We start from the raw sequence: 18,377 nt of genomic DNA, 5'->3' as shown, positions 1-18,377 counted from the left end.
AAGACGCAGCCTGCACCCCAGCCAGCAGTAATACTGCTTATGTTAGCCGTTAGAATAATCCCAGTGACCTGACGTTGCCAAAGGGTCAGGGAGAATTTTCACGACGAGTTCAGCGGCTGAGAAACGCAGCCAGGAACCTGTGGCCCAGACGGACTGCCAAGGACAGAGGGCTGACCCGTGACAGCGCACACGGGCGCGGCCGTGCGGCGTTCAGTTCGGCACCGAGAACAGGCGCAGCGCTGCTCGTGCGACCCTCCCCGGGAAGCATGGCGTCCGGGCAGACGTGCTCTCATGGATCCCCAATGGCCGCCGCGTTCTAGGTCCAGTGCCAGGTCCCCGCTGTCCTCTGTCCAACCTCTCGCATCTGACGCCACGAGTCAGTCCCCCCCTGCAGAGGGTTCCTCGGCCTGGCTTGGGCAGCACCTGGCCTCGCTGGGCCTCCTTCAGTGAGGCTCTGACCCGGGTCCCCTTCCCAGTCCCCGTCCCTCGTTTCCCACCTCTGCTGCGCCCTCAGGACTCGCCGCCATAACCACGGTTCTGGTCGCAGCGCCGGGCTCCCGGCTGCGGGCATCACTCCCACGCTGACAGCTCCGCTCCTGCAGAGATGTCTCACCCCTGTCCCCAGCTCCCGTCCTCACGTCTGTCCCGCTCAGCTGCAGAGGCCACCTCTGACATCCTTCTTCCACACGGCACCGAACAGCTGACTGTTTCATAAGAAGCTGGACATCTGGGTTTCATGTGAAATTCCTTCACTTCTAAGCACTGACAACTCAGGAAAAGCCACCATGTAAGAGACACAACAGGTGTGCGGCACAAACAGCGGGCAGCCCGCTGGTCTGTGGTCGAGGAGGGGCAGCAGCCCCCCCCGTGGGCGCCCCTCCTGTGGAAATGGCGCGGGCACTCGTGCCCCCAGCCTGTGCTCAGAGCAGCCTCTGGAGGCCGCCGGCCGGGTGGAAGCTGCAGCTTGGGGGGGACCAGGCAGGACGCAGAAGAGCAGCGGTCGGATCTGAGGGTGGCCACCGACAGCAACGGGCAGTCCCAGGGATGCTGGAACGGCCAGACTGCCACGCTGGTAAATGGCACACCGCGGCCCCACAGCATCACCAATGCCCAGAAAGGGGGAACCGACATCCACGCCACCCCCTCGGGGCTCTCCAACACTCAGCCACGATGGACTCAAGTATGAGGACCAACAAAGAGCTGAGACAAGAAAGGTCTACATCCACAGCAGCAGCCAGGGCTCCGGGCGAAGGGGCAGGGTGGGGAGAAATGAGCACAGAAAGGCGAGGCTTTCGTGCTGGTCGCAAGGGCACTGGGGACCAAGGTGTCTCACGGATCAAAACCGCAGTCGCAGACACACAGGAACAGAAGTCAGTGCGCTGCAGGTCCACTCCTTCATGGAAAGACTGATCTTGCGTATTCAGTGAATTAGCCACATCCGTTACAGGTGGTGAGGAGCTCGGATGGGCTCAGGAAGGGGAGCAGTGCGCAGGGACAGGAGTCTTCGGGTTTCCGGACCTGGTGAGCGGGCCGGGCCGGGTCAGAGCTCGGGTCACACCCTCGCACAGGCACGAGGGCAAGGTGAAACGCTCGACTGGAAATTACTTGGTAAATCAAGCTCCATTTGGTAACTAATTTGTGTGGCCGTGGGAAGCCACACCAGGACCTTCTTGAACTTCGCGTGCGGCCTGTCTCACACCCCACGGAGAGGCACGCACGCTCAGCCAGCCGGCTCGGCGGGACTTACAGGGCTCGTTTTAAAAAGACTAATGATATTCTGGCTAACGCTCTGCACAAGCCGAACTCCCCGCTGCACGATGAAAGAACAGGCCCTCTGGACGGAGCAAACCTGGAGGACACGACTCCGCCCAGAGCCTGCTGTCTCCCAAACGGTGGGCGAGGCTCCTCCAGAAACGTCATCTCCCCAAGAAAATGCATTTACGATTTTGTCTCTCAACGCCTACCCTACAAGTGACCTTAAAAATGACTAAACCAAGCCATGCGGTTCTCAAATTATTCTGTGTTAAGAGGGTCTTCTGTTAAAAAAACCTGGTTGAATCTGGTTTTCAGTGGCCTGACCTGTGGTGGCGCAGTGGATAAAGTGTTGACCCGAAACGCTGAGGTCGCTGGTTTGAAGCCCTGGGCTTGCCCGGTCAAGGCACATATGGGCGTTAATGCTTCCTGCTCCTCCCCCTTCTCTCTCTCTCTCTCCTCTTTAAAATGAATTAAAGAAAGTCTTTTATAAAAGAAATCTGGTTTTCAGGAGCTACGTTTGCGTTTTCATTCCAAGTGCTAAGACAATGAAGTGCGTCTCCTTCACATCCTCTCCCACCCGCTGGTTAGAGACGCTCCTGTCATGGCCCCAGTCTCCTTAGGTCTGCTTCCTGCTGGGCTGCCCCTCACTCGCCAGCAAGGCCACGCTGTTCTCCGACGCCCCTCGCGCTCCGGGCCCGGGCACCCGAACACTGCATGGTGACCTCACAGCACGCGGCTGCAGGTAGCTGGTAGGCTGTTCTCCACCCCTCCCAGGACGCCCGAGTGGCTCTGAGCCCCCCGAACCCCCGGTTTCTCACGCTACCTGTTGTCACCATGCTGCCCCGGGGAAGGCCAGCCCACCACTGAGCCACTCGGTCCTAAGACCCCGGAGGCTAGTCTGAGCCGGCAGGGGAGCTGCATTCAGACCGGGCTCTTCGCGGAGCACACAGGGCAAGTCTACTCCAGCTCAGAGAGGGAGCGGCACCATCTCACATGAACTCAAAACGAAAGAGAAATATAGCTATCTGCCTTTTCAGTCCTTCTTAACTGTAAGAAAATGCAGAGAAAGTGTCTCTGGAGATGGATCTCGGCAAAAAGAAACAGAACCAACAGCAGCAGTCTGGGCGGGGGGGGGGGGGGGGGAGAGCGAGTTCTCTGAGCCCTTTCACACTCCAGGCAGGGAGGTGCCCAGAGGAGACAGCACCTAGCGCCGACCCCCGAGGGGGCGCGGCACAGACGGCCACATTCCCTCCTGTCGGCCCCCGGCCAACTGACGTCCGTCTGATGGACGGAGCTGCTCCCAATCTCCCAGTGCGTCATCCATGCTGCGATCATGCCAACGAACTAAGAGATTTCCTAAATTAGCACGGATTTGTTGAGCCAGGAGAGGGAACAGTCCTAACCATTTTGGTAACTTAGATGTCAAACTAGTTGTGTCTGAGAGATTCCCAGAGAGCACATTAAAAACACTGGGTTCCTGAGAGAGGGGCCAAGGTTCTAGCACGCAGGTCCCCCCCCCCCCCCCCGAGAACGCTGCCCCCCCCCTCGTTTTTCTTTGTCAGAATAAATGCAAGCAGTGTCTGCGAACCAGCCGTCAGGGACAGGTGCCGTGTGTTTTGTTTTGTAGTAAGAGGAAATCGGATGGACTCCAAGCGAACGGTAGCGTAGGGGAGACAGGTGCCAGGCCCCGGGGCCAAGGGACATGAAAAACACGAGTCGTTAAATGCCAGGATGAACCTGTTTGAGAAGTGAGACCACCTGGAAGGATGTCAGAGTCACGTGTGCCCAACATCCTCCCCCCCTCCCCAGGACACGTGCTCCCTGTGAAGAGCCGTGCAGGGCGGGTGAGCTGCTCCCACGGTCCACGCTCTCCCCTGCGTCTCAGCTTCTTGCCTGCCAGCTGAGTCCAGTCAAGCCAACTGCCGTGTTACAGACAAATTCAGTGGGGGGTGGGGGTCAGCTGTCAGTCTGCAGGGACACGTCCACCCTGGCAGGGTCAGGAGGCAGCCAGGACCACAGAGAATCAGACCCAAATTTGCAAGCAAGACAGGCTTGTTCTTTATGAGGTCAAGGCCGAGGGGTGGAGTGTCTTCTCACACTCCATCACCTGACAGCGGCTCCTGCTCTGTTTGCTTTGCTGGACCCACGGCGTACAGAACAGGGAGAGACTGCCTGCTTCGTGCTGGAAAGGGGAGAGGACCCCGAGGCTGTCTTGCCCTGGAGGCCAAGGCCAAGAGGACAGTTAGGGGAAGCACACAGATGCCTACAGTCCTCGTCCGGGGCCAGGTGGAGTCTGCCCAGAAAAGGAAGCACTTGTGCCACAAACCTCCAGGCACGCTGGCTACTGCGGTGCAGGCCCAGAGAGCACGCTGGGCAAGGGCATACGGGGAGAAAGGCCCTTTGCCTTCGGGTCGCCCCGGAGTGCCCGGGGCACAGACTCTGCAGAGCAGGCCCAGCTCCAGGAGCTTCGCTGCCCTCGCCGCGTCTCAGCACCCAGCTGACAGCGGCCTCTGCTCAGGGAACCTGACTCACCGTCTCGGTTTGACACCAGAGCGTCAGAGGCTGGGGGGCGGCCCGGGCGCCCACCGCGAGGCCAGCGCTGCAGCTCAGCTGTGCGAGCTGATGAACTGGGACAGTCCCAGGGGCGGGGCCGGACGAGCACGGTGCCAACCACACAACCACAACAGTGTCCCGAGCCCCCCCCCCATGAGCTCCTTCCTCTCAGGACAGGCCCTCCAGGCAGGTTGGTCCCTTGTTTTGCATGTGGGGACCTGGGGCACAGAGCAGCCCACAGGCAGAGCAAAGGCCGTGCCCCACCCTGTGGCTCAGACACCACCAGATGCACCCCACCTCTCAGACAGACGGACTGACAACCTGACGCTCTCGGCAAGCTCACGGTGACCTCTGTGGGGCTCCGAGGCAGAGAGGCCCAGCCTGGACCGAGCTAGAAGCTCAGTAACTGGTAACCACGCAGGGAGTGGCCACTCCAGGGTGGGCACGAGGGAGCCCAGCTCCACGCTCCCACACTGCGCACCACACTGTCAGCATCTTGTTGGACCCCCACGACCACGCGGAGGGAGCCATTCACACCCTCACTTAGAGGTGAGAGCACACACTCAGCGGCTCGCCCGCCCGAGCCGGAGCTGGGTCTGGACCCAGTCTGTGCTCTGGACCAGGAGGCACAGCGGACTTCTGCGAGGTGCAGGCAACCGGGAACCTACAGCCCCTCCCCCCACGGGGCAGTGAAGTGTGCTCCGGGCACAGAGTGAGGACTGGCCACTCGCCTCTCCCCTCACAGCCACGCTTCCTGTAAGGGAGAGGCTCCCCTCAAAGCCTCCCACCCGGTCCTGCCCTCAGACTGCAGCACACCCCGAGATCCTGACCCCACTCCCCGTCTTCACCACCCTGACAACAGTGAGTGAGTTCCCACTTACGCTTTAAATGCTGGGAGGTAGGAGTACATAGAAATGCTGCTCAGGTTATAAATAAACGGCAGGTGCTTTCTGATATCTGCTGTCGCCCAGCTGCTAAAAAACGTGTTCAGTAAACCCTGGTCCCCACCTGGAAGGAAAGAAAAAAAAAAAGACCAGTTAAAGCCACAGACCACGGAAGCTCAGTAACTGTATAGGAATATATGCACAGACCTGTAGAAACAGGTACCAGTTCCATTTCTAAAACAAGAAATTCCACGTTAAACCTACTAAGGACACATTGGGGGTGGGCGTTTCTCTGAGTTAACTCATTAATTAAACACTTCCTGAGCAGCCTGGCGGGCAGGCACGGCACAGTCCCCGGGAAGCGGGACATGGCCATCGTCTCCAGGGGCTGGGGAGGGGTGGCAGTAGGGACAGCGGCAGACCGAGGACCAGGAAACGGCCGGGAAGGGGAGGCCGGCCGGGCAGGAGCACAGGGACCACGAGGGCACGTGCAGCGGCCACGCCCTCGTCCGACGGGTCAGGGGGTCAGGGAAGGCTTCCACGGGAGGCTGTGCTCCAGCCGAGACCTGAGGAGTGTGCGGCGGTCCTCGCCAAGCCGGGTGGACAGCAGGCTGCGGACGGGCTCCGGGCAGGACAAAGCACACACCAAGGCCCTGTGGTGGGGGAAGGCCAGGAGGCGAGGGCACTGCGTGAGTCTCGGGGAGGAAGGCGTGCACTAGCACGGGCTGGACGTGACACTCAGTTACAGACTGAGACATCACGACAGGAGCGCTGGCACAGAGAAAACACGTAAAAAGCAAATGAGCGCAAAGGGGGTAACGGGACCGTCTCCTGCAGCCCCAGCTGCTGGGTCGAGAGCGAAGGGGGTAACGGGACCGTCTCCTGCAGCCCCAGCTGCTGGGTCGAGAGCGAAGGGGGTAACGGGACCATCTCCTGCAGCCCCAGCTGGTGGGTCGAGAGCGAAGGGGGTAACGGGACCGTCTCCTGCAGCCCCAGCTGCTGGGTCGAGAGCGAAGGGGGTAACGGGACCGTCTCCTGCAGCCCCAGCTGCTGGGTCGAGAGCGAAGGGGGTAACGGACCGTCTCCTGCAGCCCCAGCTGCTGGGTGGAGAGTGAAGGGGGTAACGGGACCGTCTCCTGCAGCCCCAGCTGCTGGGTCGAGAGCGAAGGGGGTAACGGGACCGTCTCCTGCAGCCCCAGCTGCTGGGTCGAGAGCGAAGGGGGTAACGGGACCGTCTCCTGCAGCCCCAGCTGCTGGGTCGTCAGAAGGCCCCGCAGACGTCCCCAGGGGCACTCGCTGGGCATAGCCAGGTCAGTCACCGCTGGGCATGGTCAACCACACCACAACCACAACCACACCCACGATGCTCACCCGGCCTTCTGGGTGCCTGGACCTCACGCCTCCCTCAGGAGGCAAGGACTCCACCGTTCATTCAAAGGAAATAAAAACAAAGATCTAAACATGCGTAACCAAACAGATCCCTAAGCTACCGCACAACACTGCTGCCCTACAGAGCCCAGACGCCTCCTGTCTCGGGCTCATGAGAGAACAGCACAGAAGCAGTCCCCCCTGCGGTGGGCGGCAGCAGCTCGGGTGAGTGGGTGCGCGTGTGTGTGTGCGGGGACAGAAGTCCGAGGCCGTACTGACCGTTCCCTCCTCACGCTCTGCCCAACACCCAGGTTCCTCTCTCTGCACACGGCATGTCCACTTGGCTGTCACTATTTGGTTTTCCCTGGTTTTGAAAGAAACTTGAAGAGTGTGGAGATTTATTTAGTACTTGGAGTTAAGTAGTAAGACCAGGGTATTTGGTTTTCAGTTCAACTGTCCCTGGGCCATCCTTTCCAAACAGTCTCTCAGCTCGACGGGCCCGAGGCACTCGCTGAGGGGTCTAAGCAGCAGCGTCTCTGCACAGGGAGCCTCCACAGGCCCCGTCCTCATGGACTAACAGCGCAACACAGCGCTGTGGTCCCCCCGTAAGTTCTACAGCCAGCAAAGACGGCATCAGGACCTGCTTCACTGTCTCACGAACCAAAGAGGATTTCAGCTGTACAGAGTCATGCATTTTGAGATGAAAACTATGAACCAAACACTCAACACAGGTTCACTCTGGTCTCTGTAAACACCCGGATGTGGACACAGACTCTGTAGTGGAGGGACAGAGGCCTGAGCTTTACTCATTTCCTTTAACACACGATAATCCAATAAACGACAAACGTACAGGGCTAGAGAACAGATTCGAGGTTGCCAGGGGTTGGGGCGGGGAGCGGAAGGAGGTGGGCGTGGCTACGACGCGTAGCTCGAGGGGCCCGTGACAAAACCGTTCTGCACCTTGACTGGGATGGTGGTCACTGCCACCTGCACGTGATGACACGGCACAGAAACACACACACACACACACACACACACACGCCAAAGTGTGCGTGAGAAACACACATGCACACACGCCAAAGGGTGCATGAGAAACACACATACACACACGCCAAAGGGTGCGTGAGAAACACACATGCACACACGCCAAAGGGTGCATGAGAAACACACATACACACACGCCAAAGGGTGCGTGAGAAACACACATACACACACACACACACGCCAAAGGGTGCGTAAGAAACACACACACACACACACACATGCCAAAGGGTGCGTAAGAAACACACACACACACACACACACACACACACACACACACACACACACGCCAAAGGATGCGTGAGAAACTGGTGGAATCTGAATGAGGCTGGCCAATTCCTGGTTCTGGGGTCCCAGTCACGGAAGATGTTAGCACTGGGGGAGACTGGGGGAGGGGTACAGGGGTCCCTCTACACCAGGGGTCTCAAACTCGCGGCCCGCGGGCCGCATGCGGCCCGCCCAACAATTTTGTGCGACCCGAAGACTAATCCACGAAGTTCAAAATATTTTGGATAAAATTAAATAAGCCCGTGGATTAGTCTGCAGGCCGCACAAAATTGTTCGGCGGGCCGCATGTGGCCCGCGGGCCGCAAGTTTGAGACCTCTGCCACTGTTTCTTACAACTGCATGTAAACCTACATTCTTCTTAAGTTTCATTTTTTAAATCTAAGAATTATGTGGTTAAAATGAGAAATACAATCAAGAACGGTTAGTTAGCGCAGGGGTCGGGAACCTTTTTGGCTGAGAGAGCCATGAATGCCACATATTTTAAAATGTAATTCCGTGAGAGCCATACAACAACGACCATGTACCTTACGCATTATCCAATAAAAATGTGGTGTTGTTCCGGAGGACAGCTGTGATTGGTTCCAGCCACCCACAACCATGAACATGAGTGGTAGGAAATGAATGGATTGTAATACACGAGAATGTTTTATATTTTTAATGTTATTATGTTTTTTATTAAAGATTTGTCTGCAAGCAGATGCAGCCATCAAAAGAGCCACATCTGGCTCGCGAGCCATAGGTTCCCGACCCCTGCATTAGCGTCTAAATGCCACAAGGACAGAGATTACGGCTTCTCCTGCTTAACACTGAGAAATCTAACATGCCTCACACATAAGTCAGTTATTTGTAGAATGAATGTAAGAACCTCAAAGATATTCTGTAACAGCAGCAAAGCTGAAATAACTATCCCACCATAGAGGAATGGTCAGTACACTGTGATTCTAACCACTCATAGCAATATTATTCAGCCATAAACTGATGGCTATAAAGATCCTCATCCACCACGTAATATAAAAGTATGTCATGACATACATTCTGAATATAACTAAGAACAAACATTCATATTGAAAGAAAAAGAAATTATGTAAGCAGAATGTTATTACAGATGTCCCCTTCCCCGACTTTTCCTTAATATTGTTATATTTTGGTAATTTTAAAATAAAAGGACAAGGGCAAAAATGAGAATTGTGTTAAGATCTTATTTTTCCTAAATATCTTTTACTTGTTAACTTATATTTGTTATAAGGTGTGATACTATCAAAATAAAAATATGTGTGTGAGTTATCAAGCATAAACTCTCTACAACCAACATCACCAGCAGGCTCGAGTCCAGTGAGGGCTCCCGACCCAATCTCGCTAATCATGGGTTTGGTTTGTAATTGTCCTGCTTTCCTTTATTTTACACGCATGTATGTGCCCAGTGACATACACAGTTCTGCTGGTTTGTGAACTCTGTAAAACTGGGTGTCAGTTTTTCTACTTCTTTTCTTATGCCACATGGCAGGACCTTTTTTATTTATTTATTTAAATTAATTTTAATGGGGTGACATTGATAAATCAGGGTACATATCTTTGGAGAAAACATGTCTAGGTTATTTTGACATTTGATTATGCTGCATTCCCATCACCGAAGTCCAATTGTCTTCCGTCACCTTCTGGCAGGACCCTCTTAACATTAAGCTATGTCACTTAAACTGACGATTTCCTACCTGGGAGGCAGCGAAGAGACCCATTTCCTCCATGGGGGTCAGAACAGCCACTGTCAGACAGAAACCCCAGGCCCCGGGGGAGCCCAGGGCCCTGCCCGTGTCCACATGCCCTGGGCACCGGACGCACCCAGGAGGGGACACAGGCTGGGACACTGGCAACCCACGCTGCCCTTCACGAGGCAAAGCCCTGGCACTCAGCAAAGGCCCTGCCCCCAGAGGGCACACCACGGACAGCGCAGCTCCCAAGGCCACAGACCGCATTATGTGACAAAGAGTCACCTTTTGGCCAAAAGCTGTGAATTAAGAATAGAATTAAATACCACCTAGAAGTCTGTGGCTTCCTAGGTAATTCTTACACTTAGTGCTCTGTCTTCTTCTAAAGGACAACTCCCACCTCCAAGTCAGACAGACGTTCCGGCTTCATCAGAGAATCTCCGTCTGGTGCTATCGACATCCTGGCTTTCCAAGTCCCCAACCTAGAGCACAGCGCAGACCTGAGCGCGTCGGCCACAAAGCATACAAGGGGGCAGGAAACCTGCTGAGTCCTCACTACAGAGCACTCCGGGCCTTAGTCCAGTGTGTTTAGGTCAAATGCCCAGAGGCCACTCATTTATTCTGACAGGCTAAGACTTTTTTACTCTCACTCATCTTGGAGCCCACCACGCGACCAGCAGGCATGTTGGCAGCTGGCTCCAGCCGGCCGGGGCGGGGCGTCCAGACGAGACAGAGTGGGGATGGAGCGGGGGGGGGGGGGGGGGGGGGGGTGCGGGCGCCCAGGCCGCAAACAAGAGCAAAGGTCTGATTCTGTGGCACCCTTCCACCAGGCTGCCCAAGGGTCAGTGGCGTCCTTACCACCACCCGCTATTTTCCAGGGCTCCCGACCAGGTCATGAACCTGGTAACCGTGGGCGCACACCGCAGAAACCGGCCTGTTGCTCTGAAAGACAGAAACAGCACCGAGCCCTGTAGCTCCTGACTGTGTGCTCTTGTTAAATGCTGTGTGATCGATCACAGTCTGCTGGCGGCTGGCTTGCCCACGGTGGGCAGCAGGAAGGGCGGTCTACTCTGGTATAAAGATGACGCCCAGCATCTCAGCCCGAGGAATGCCCCCCGAGAATCCCGCAGTGCTGGTTCCAGCAGCGCGAGCACCACCCAGAGCTGACGAGACACACAGGACCGGGAGCCCCACCCGTTCCCACAGAACCGGAGTCCACAGTTACGTCTTCAGGGAGTTTGCCTGCAGATGGAAATGCAAAAAGCAAAGAGACTTCTAGGCAATAGCTCCTCTTCCATTTTATCACGTCAGAAAATGGAACTCAGACCCGTCACTTCTATAGAAACTGAGTCACATCAATGAGGTACAGGCTTTATACGCAGCATGACGGACCAGCTATGTTCCGGCTCTCAACAGTCCCCAGTCTGACGAGGGGCAGAGGGCGGCTAGCAAGCACGCACGGGGCCGTGCGCCTGACACCACAGGGAGGCCCACGGACACGCTGAGAACTGGGACGTCCACACACGGGGCCGTGCGCCTGACACCACAGGGAGGCCCACGGACAGACGTGCTGAGAACTGGGACGCCCACACACGGGGCAGTGCGCCTGACACCACAGGGAGGCCCACGGACAGACGTGCTGAGAACTGGGACGTCCACACACGGGGCAGTGCGCCTGACACCACAGGGAGGCCCACGGACACACTGAGAACCGGGACGTCCACACACGGGGCCGTGCGCCTGACACCACAGGGAGGCCCCCGGGTGCGCTGAAAACCGGGACGTCCACACACGGGGCAGTGCGCCTGACACCACAGGGAGGCCCACGGACACACTGAGAACTGGGACGTCCACACACGGGGCAGTGCGCCTGACACCACAGGGAGGCCCACGGACACACTGAGAACTGGGACGTCCACACACGGGGCCGTGCACCTGACACCACAGGGAGGCCCACGGACTCACTGAGAACTGGGACGTCCACACACGGGGCAGTGCGCCCGACACCACAGGGAGGCCCACGGACACACTGAGAACCGGTACGTCCACACACGGGGCCGTGCGCCCGACACCACAGGGAGGCCCACGGACACACTGAGAACCGGGACGTCCACACACGGGGCAGTGCGCCCGACACCACAGGGAGGCCCACGGACACACTGAGAACTGGGACGTCCACACACGGGGCAGTGCGCCCGACACCACAGGGAGGCCCACGGACTCACTGAGAACTGGGACGTCCACACACGGGGCAGTGCGCCTGACACCACAGGGAGGCCCCCGAGTGCGCTGAGAACTGGGACGTCCACACACGGGGCAGTGCGCCTGACACCACAGGGAGGCCCCCGGACACGCTGAGAACCGGGACGTCCACACACGGGGCAGTGCGCCTGACACCACAGGGAGGCCCACGGACACACTGAGAACCGGTACGTCCACACACGGGGCCATGTGCCTGACACCACAGGGAGGCCCACGGACACATTGAGAACCGGGACGTCCACACACGGGGCAGTGCGCCCGACACCACAGGGAGGCCCACGGACACATTGAGAACCGGTACGTCCACACACGGGGCAGTGCGCCCGACACCACAGGGAGGCCCACGGACACATTGAGAACCGGGACGTCCACACACGGGGCAGTGCGCCTGACACCACAGGGAGGCCCACGGACACACTGAGAACTGGGACGTCCACACACGGGGCCGTGCACCTGACACCACAGGGAGGCCCACGGACTCACTGAGAACTGGGACGTCCACACACGGGGCAGTGCGCCCGACACCACAGGGAGGCCCACGGACACACTGAGAACCGGTACGTCCACACACGGGGCCGTGCGCCCGACACCACAGGGAGGCCCACGGACACACTGAGAACCGGGACGTCCACACACGGGGCAGTGCGCCCGACACCACAGGGAGGCCCACGGACTCACTGAGAACTGGGACGTCCACACACGGGGCAGTGCGCCTGACACCACAGGGAGGCCCCCGAGTGCGCTGAGAACTGGGACGTCCACACACGGGGCAGTGCGCCTGACACCACAGGGAGGCCCCCGGACACGCTGAGAACCGGGACGTCCACACACGGGGCAGTGCGCCTGACACCACAGGGAGGCCCACGGACACACTGAGAACCGGTACGTCCACACACGGGGCCATGTGCCTGACACCACAGGGAGGCCCACGGACACATTGAGAACCGGGACGTCCACACACGGGGCAGTGCGCCTGACACCACAGGGAGGCCCACGGACACACTGAGAACCGGTACGTCCACACACGGGGCCATGTGCCTGACACCACAGGGAGGCCCACGGACACATTGAGAACCGGTACGTCCACACACGGGGCAGTGCGCCCGACACCACAGGGAGGCCCACGGACACACTGAGAACCGGTACGTCCACACACGGGGCCGTGTGCCCGACACCACAGGGAGGCCCACGGACACACTGAGAACCGGGACGTCCACACACGGGGCAGTGCGCCCGACACCACAGGGAGGCCCCCGGACACACTGAGAACTGGGACGTCCACACACGGGGCAGTGCGCCTGACACCACAGGGAGGCCCACGGACACACTGAGAACTGGGACGTCCACACACGGGGCAGTGCGCCTGACACCACAGGGAGGCCCACGGGTGCGCTGAGAACCGGTACGTCCACGCACGGGGCCGTGCGCCTGACACCACAGGGAGGCCCACGGACACACTGAGAACTGGGACGTCCACACACGGGGCAGGGCGCCTGACACCACAGGGAGGCCCACGGGTGCGCTGAGAACTGGGACGTCCACGCCCCACTTGGCAGGTAGCCCCACCCCTGCCTGTGGCCAGCGTGCCCCGGATAACTGGAGGTACCACGCTTGGGGATGTTTCTGTGAGGGTCACCAGGGGCCATCAGACCCACCCAGGCAGCTCAGGGAAGTCCAGCCCTCGGGGCTCGGGCCCCAGTGCCTGTGAATCTCACGGGCTGCGACCCCTTCAAGCCAAGAGCAATGGATGTACTTTACCATTTCGGGGTCTCGCCCTTTTTTTTTTTTACCTTAAAAAAGATTCTTAATAATGAAGCTATTAATTAATTATATGAATTCAAGGAAACATTTATTCTTGGCTTAATTTTCAACTTCTCAGTTGAAGGCAGGTCTTTCTGGTCTAGATTCCCTTAGTGCTCTGAACTCACCACAATCATAATTACATAATTAATTGTGTAATTAGTTAAGTGTCTGTGAGCTCTCACAGACTATAAGCTTTCGAGAGGGAGAGAGACAGTCTATATTTCTAGCCAGGCTATTTCTAGCCCTTAAAAATTAGCGTCTTGCCCAGATAGAAGCTAAACTATTTTCTGAAATACCGAATAAATGAACTATAGAAATGTAGGCAAGAGTCATATTTCCAATACTTCCAGATGCATAAAATAATACCAAACTGTGTCACTGATTTTAAAAGACCAAGTAATTCTAAAGACTGTGGCTCAGAGAGAGAGGTTTAATCACTGTGGCCAGAGAGCAAGAGAGATCATAGCCTCTGTCTCTTCATGTGGATTAGCATCAGCTGCTCTCAGATCCATGAATGTTAAGTGATTAAGCTTTAGAAAGGCCGATGGTACAGAGATTCTCCTCCACCCGCATCATCCACAGGGTGCATCTTCCTGAGTGCTGGGTCCGGGGTAACTGGGAGAAAAGAAAAATCACACGTACAACCAGCCACAGAGCTGCAGACGTCTCTGGTTCGAACCTGGTTCTGCTGCCAGCTCTGTCCTGAGCTCTAAGGAAGGCCGACAGACACATCAGGCCCTCAATACACGGCTCAATAAGACCGTTGAAAGACAGTGAAAAAGTCAGTGAACGATGAACATAAGAGCCTGCACACACGGAACACCCGAGCCCCTTCGTCCTCCGTTTCTCACGGGGCTCACCACCTCTGCTGGGTACTAGGCTACAGACAAACAGATGGCTAAATAAAAACCTCACCGTACAATGAGATAAAAATAGCTCTAAGGGGGAAAAAACCACCTGTGTGGGTTAATTTATTCTGCTACTAACTACACCTCATAACTTGCTTTTCATCTTTACTTATTCAAAATACTCATTAGCCAAACTATCCCTTAAAGACATAAATACAAGAGAGCCCAGTGACTTCTAAGCAGTTGGTGAAATGCCCGCTGGGCCACAGGCAGCTGCATTACGGCGGCTACAGGGGCGGAACGGAGTCAGGAAACCGAGGGAGGCGGGCCTCAGTTTCTGAGCTCGCTCCATTCGGACAAGTCCTATCTGGAAACACCTCTTCCCTTCACTCCTTCTTTGGGCAGGTCCAGCCTGCAGCCTCACTAGCTACAAAGATTAGGAAGAGAGTCGCTGGGGTCAGCTTTGCACTGAACAGAACTCAGCACCACATGCTGTTGGAAAGCGTTTTGAAACCTTATGGCTCTCTCCTGGCTCCCAACACCTCCAAGCACAGAAAGAGTCCCCGCGACCACTCAGAACTAGAACAGGGAACGCGCTGGTACAACGTCCTCACGGCGGAGCCGGGATTCTGCTGAAAATAAAGCTGGGTCTGACATTCTACCATCAACTTGTTCTCGCACACTTTTTGAAAATTCAACCATCGACCAACATTTCATTACTCTAATAAAAAGTTTAGCATATTTAGGGTAGGGTGATTAAAATGAATCCCAAAACTTTTTTTAAAAAGCAATTATCAAACTGGAAAATATGAATTGCTGTTTTTAATTTAGGTTTTTGAAACTAACATGTACAGATGATATTAACAGACAGCAATTCTCAAACATTGAACCCTTGTCTTTAACTGATAAGCACCTTTAATTTAGATACTCGGAGTCACAGGGGAAAAAGAAAATAAACAACTTGCATTCAGATTGATTTCTTCAAATGAAGCCTCAGTGTATCAGTTTTACTGCGCCTGGGGGTGTGGCCACAGGACTGCTGGTCAGTATGTATGATATCCACCCGGGGGTGTGGCCACAGGACTGCTGGTCAGTATGTATGATATCCGCCCGAGGGTGTGGCCACAGGACTGCTGGTCAGTATGTGTGATATCCGCCAGGGGTGTGGACACAGGACTGCTGGTCAGTATGTGTGTGTGATATCTGCCCGGGGGTGTGGACACAGGACTGCTGGTCAGTATGTGTGATATCCGCCGGGGGTGTGGACACAGAACTACTGGTCAGTATGTATGATATCCGCCCGGGGGTGTGGGACACAGGACTGCTGGTCAGTATGTATGATACCATGACCCCCCCCACCCCCGTCACTGCTCACAAGTCCTGACCTAACCTTACCGTGTCACCTTTCATAACATGTTAGTCTGCATCTATTTCACAATAGCTATTGTCCAACTGTCAGGAAACGTGTGACTTCAGTCGTGAAGCAAGAGCGCAGTTTGCTAATGCAAACAGGACAGGAGCTGAGACCCCTCGCTACAGGAGGTCGGACGCAGGCCACCCACGCATCAGGCGGGGAAGTCACCAGCCCCGAGCTCTAAGTCTGAATGCCGGGAGAAGACCTGGAGGGAAGCCATGGAGCATGAGTTGCCATTTTAGGGCTCCTCTTGGCCAGAGGAGGTGACAGCAGGGCGGGGCGTGACTAAGGACCAGCGATTAGGAGAGTGACAGCCACATTCTTTCCCCTGGAAGAGCTGGGAGAGCAGCTGCAAGTGCTCGGCCACCAGCCGCCCGTGTGGCTTGTCCACGGCCACCAGGCCCCATCAACTTTGGTTGAACTTATGCAAGACATTGAGCAGGACTCACAAGATGTACCGACATAGATACAGTCATCGGCGGACCATTCCTCTTCGATACCAGTCTAAGGATGCTGGGACTTAAGCCCCTGATCCGTGAAGCAGGGGATGGCGGAGGGGGCGGGCAGACAGCTGTGGACAACGGAAAACGCACAGTGCCGTGACAGGGACCGACTGAGGATGCTCACCTCGTGTGGGCCTGACACAGACCGGGGCAGGGTGTGAGCAGCCCACGGCACAGCAAGCGTACCACCAACGAAAAGGTGGAGCTCACAAGGAAATGTTTCTCTGCAGGGGAGACACTGCAAGACCCCCAAGTGGATCCCTGAAACTGTGAATAATACCAAACCCTCTACATGTTCTTTCCTGCACTTACACACACACACACATGCACACACACACGCATACACACACATACACACACATGCACACACACACGCATACACACACACACACACACACACACATGCACACACACACACACACACATGCATACACTTTATAGCGTGGCCCTGGCACATCTGAGCTGCCAGCATCCGCTCCCCTTGCCCTTTGGAGCCACGTTAGGTAAATAAGAGCTCCCGGAACACAAGCGGTGATACCGGGACCGTCACCTGGTAACCAGGATGCCAATGAGAGACTCACAGGCGGTGACCCAGCCCATGTACTGGATGGACACCCCAGACGTGGTCCACACAGGATGCTGACCCGGGTGGCTCAGTGAGGAGCAGCACAACACGAGACCTCACACTACTCAGAATGGTGTGCAGTGTACACTGTATCAACTATCTCTTTCTGGAATTGTCCACATTCAGTATTTCCAGACCACGGACAGTTGAGACTACACAGGCAAAAGCGTGGACAAGGGCAGGGATGAGTATAAACCCTTCCGGGAGGAGCAGGCTCCCACCCATGGAGTGAACTGGCTTTGATGAGTAAAACTCACCACACAGCAAGTGCAAACCACCTTTCACTAGAGAGCTCCTACTTTATCCTTCTGTCAGATTTAAACAACATACTGAGCATAACTCAAAGTTCCCATCTACACGGTTCAATTTTCAACTCTGTCAATCAAGCAGCTGTATGAACAGAGAAAATTCAGGCCTTCACCACCGAAGAGCTGGGACACAGAGCACCTTCCAGGCGGAGGGATGGAGCGTGCCAGTGGCCAAGGCCGCCCACGCTCGGCCTCCAGCTCTGAGTCCGGCCACAGGAGCGGACAGTGCCTCCTCACTGAGCATGTCCCCTGCGTCCCTGCCTCCAAACAACACACGCCCACTCCTCTAGGCCCTCTTGACTTCCAACAGGGTAGATGATCCACGCTGGTCCCTACCAGTTACTTCGCTGTATATTCTAAAACCGTAGCCATGACCCTGTCCTGTTTGGTATCCAGACCTCTCATCTCTCAACAACAGGAGCTAACGCGCTCCTCGATTAGAAACGGCTTCTCTTCATGTTCTTTCCCATCATGCGGTTTCAGGCACTGGGCAGACGTGAGAATGGGACTCGCTTACTGGAACTGAGAATTTAACCTGAATTTCTGGCAGGGTTACACGACTTCCTTCACATTTGCCGGGAGGAGGTGAAGAAAGCTACACACTCTTACAGGAAGGTGAAGACAAACAGTGGACTTCTGCTAAAAACACCCTCGTCTTCCTTTTACGCAAAGGCAACTGCTGTATTATCAGTCAGAATGAGGAAGGCAGGCTTTGAATTCAAACACTAACACAGCTTTCACTCCTGACGTGGAGGAAAACAGTGGGAGCTAAGAATGAAGCGGTCACGGGAGAAGCACAGGTGGCCCTGACCGCGACCACACTCAACACACTCCGGCCTCTTCAGAGGATTAGCACCAGAGGCTGCCGTGGGTTCCGGTCCAGCTCTGCCCACTCTTCCGGGGCATGCAGGTCCTGGCATGGAGTGTTTCTCAGCCCCGTGCTGCGGCACCTCCGCCTGCTCCCCCTTTGCTGTGCGGCCGGCTTGGGCACCGCAGGGCGGCCAGCAGTGCCCTCCCCTCTT

The 18,377-nt window shown here is 56.3% G+C and overlaps 1 protein-coding gene across 1 annotated transcript in view; it reads right to left on the bottom strand.

Annotated features, from left to right (window-relative positions):
• The window catches only part of GYG1 (glycogenin 1), a 36,490-nt gene that overhangs the window by 12,124 nt on the left and 5,989 nt on the right, over window positions 1-18,377 (bottom strand). The window contains exon 5 of the mRNA XM_066347394.1: window positions 5,190-5,316. Coding sequence (XP_066203491.1) covers window positions 5,190-5,316 — 127 coding nt within the window. The remainder of the gene's footprint in view (window positions 1-5,189; window positions 5,317-18,377) is intronic.

The sequence above is a fragment of the Saccopteryx leptura genome, chromosome 8 (genome assembly GCF_036850995.1).
Source record: "Saccopteryx leptura isolate mSacLep1 chromosome 8, mSacLep1_pri_phased_curated, whole genome shotgun sequence".
In the NCBI taxonomy this organism is placed as follows: Eukaryota; Metazoa; Chordata; class Mammalia; order Chiroptera; family Emballonuridae; genus Saccopteryx; species Saccopteryx leptura.
Note: the sequence above shows the minus strand (reverse complement) of the source record. Positions and strands in the feature narration are given on the sequence as shown.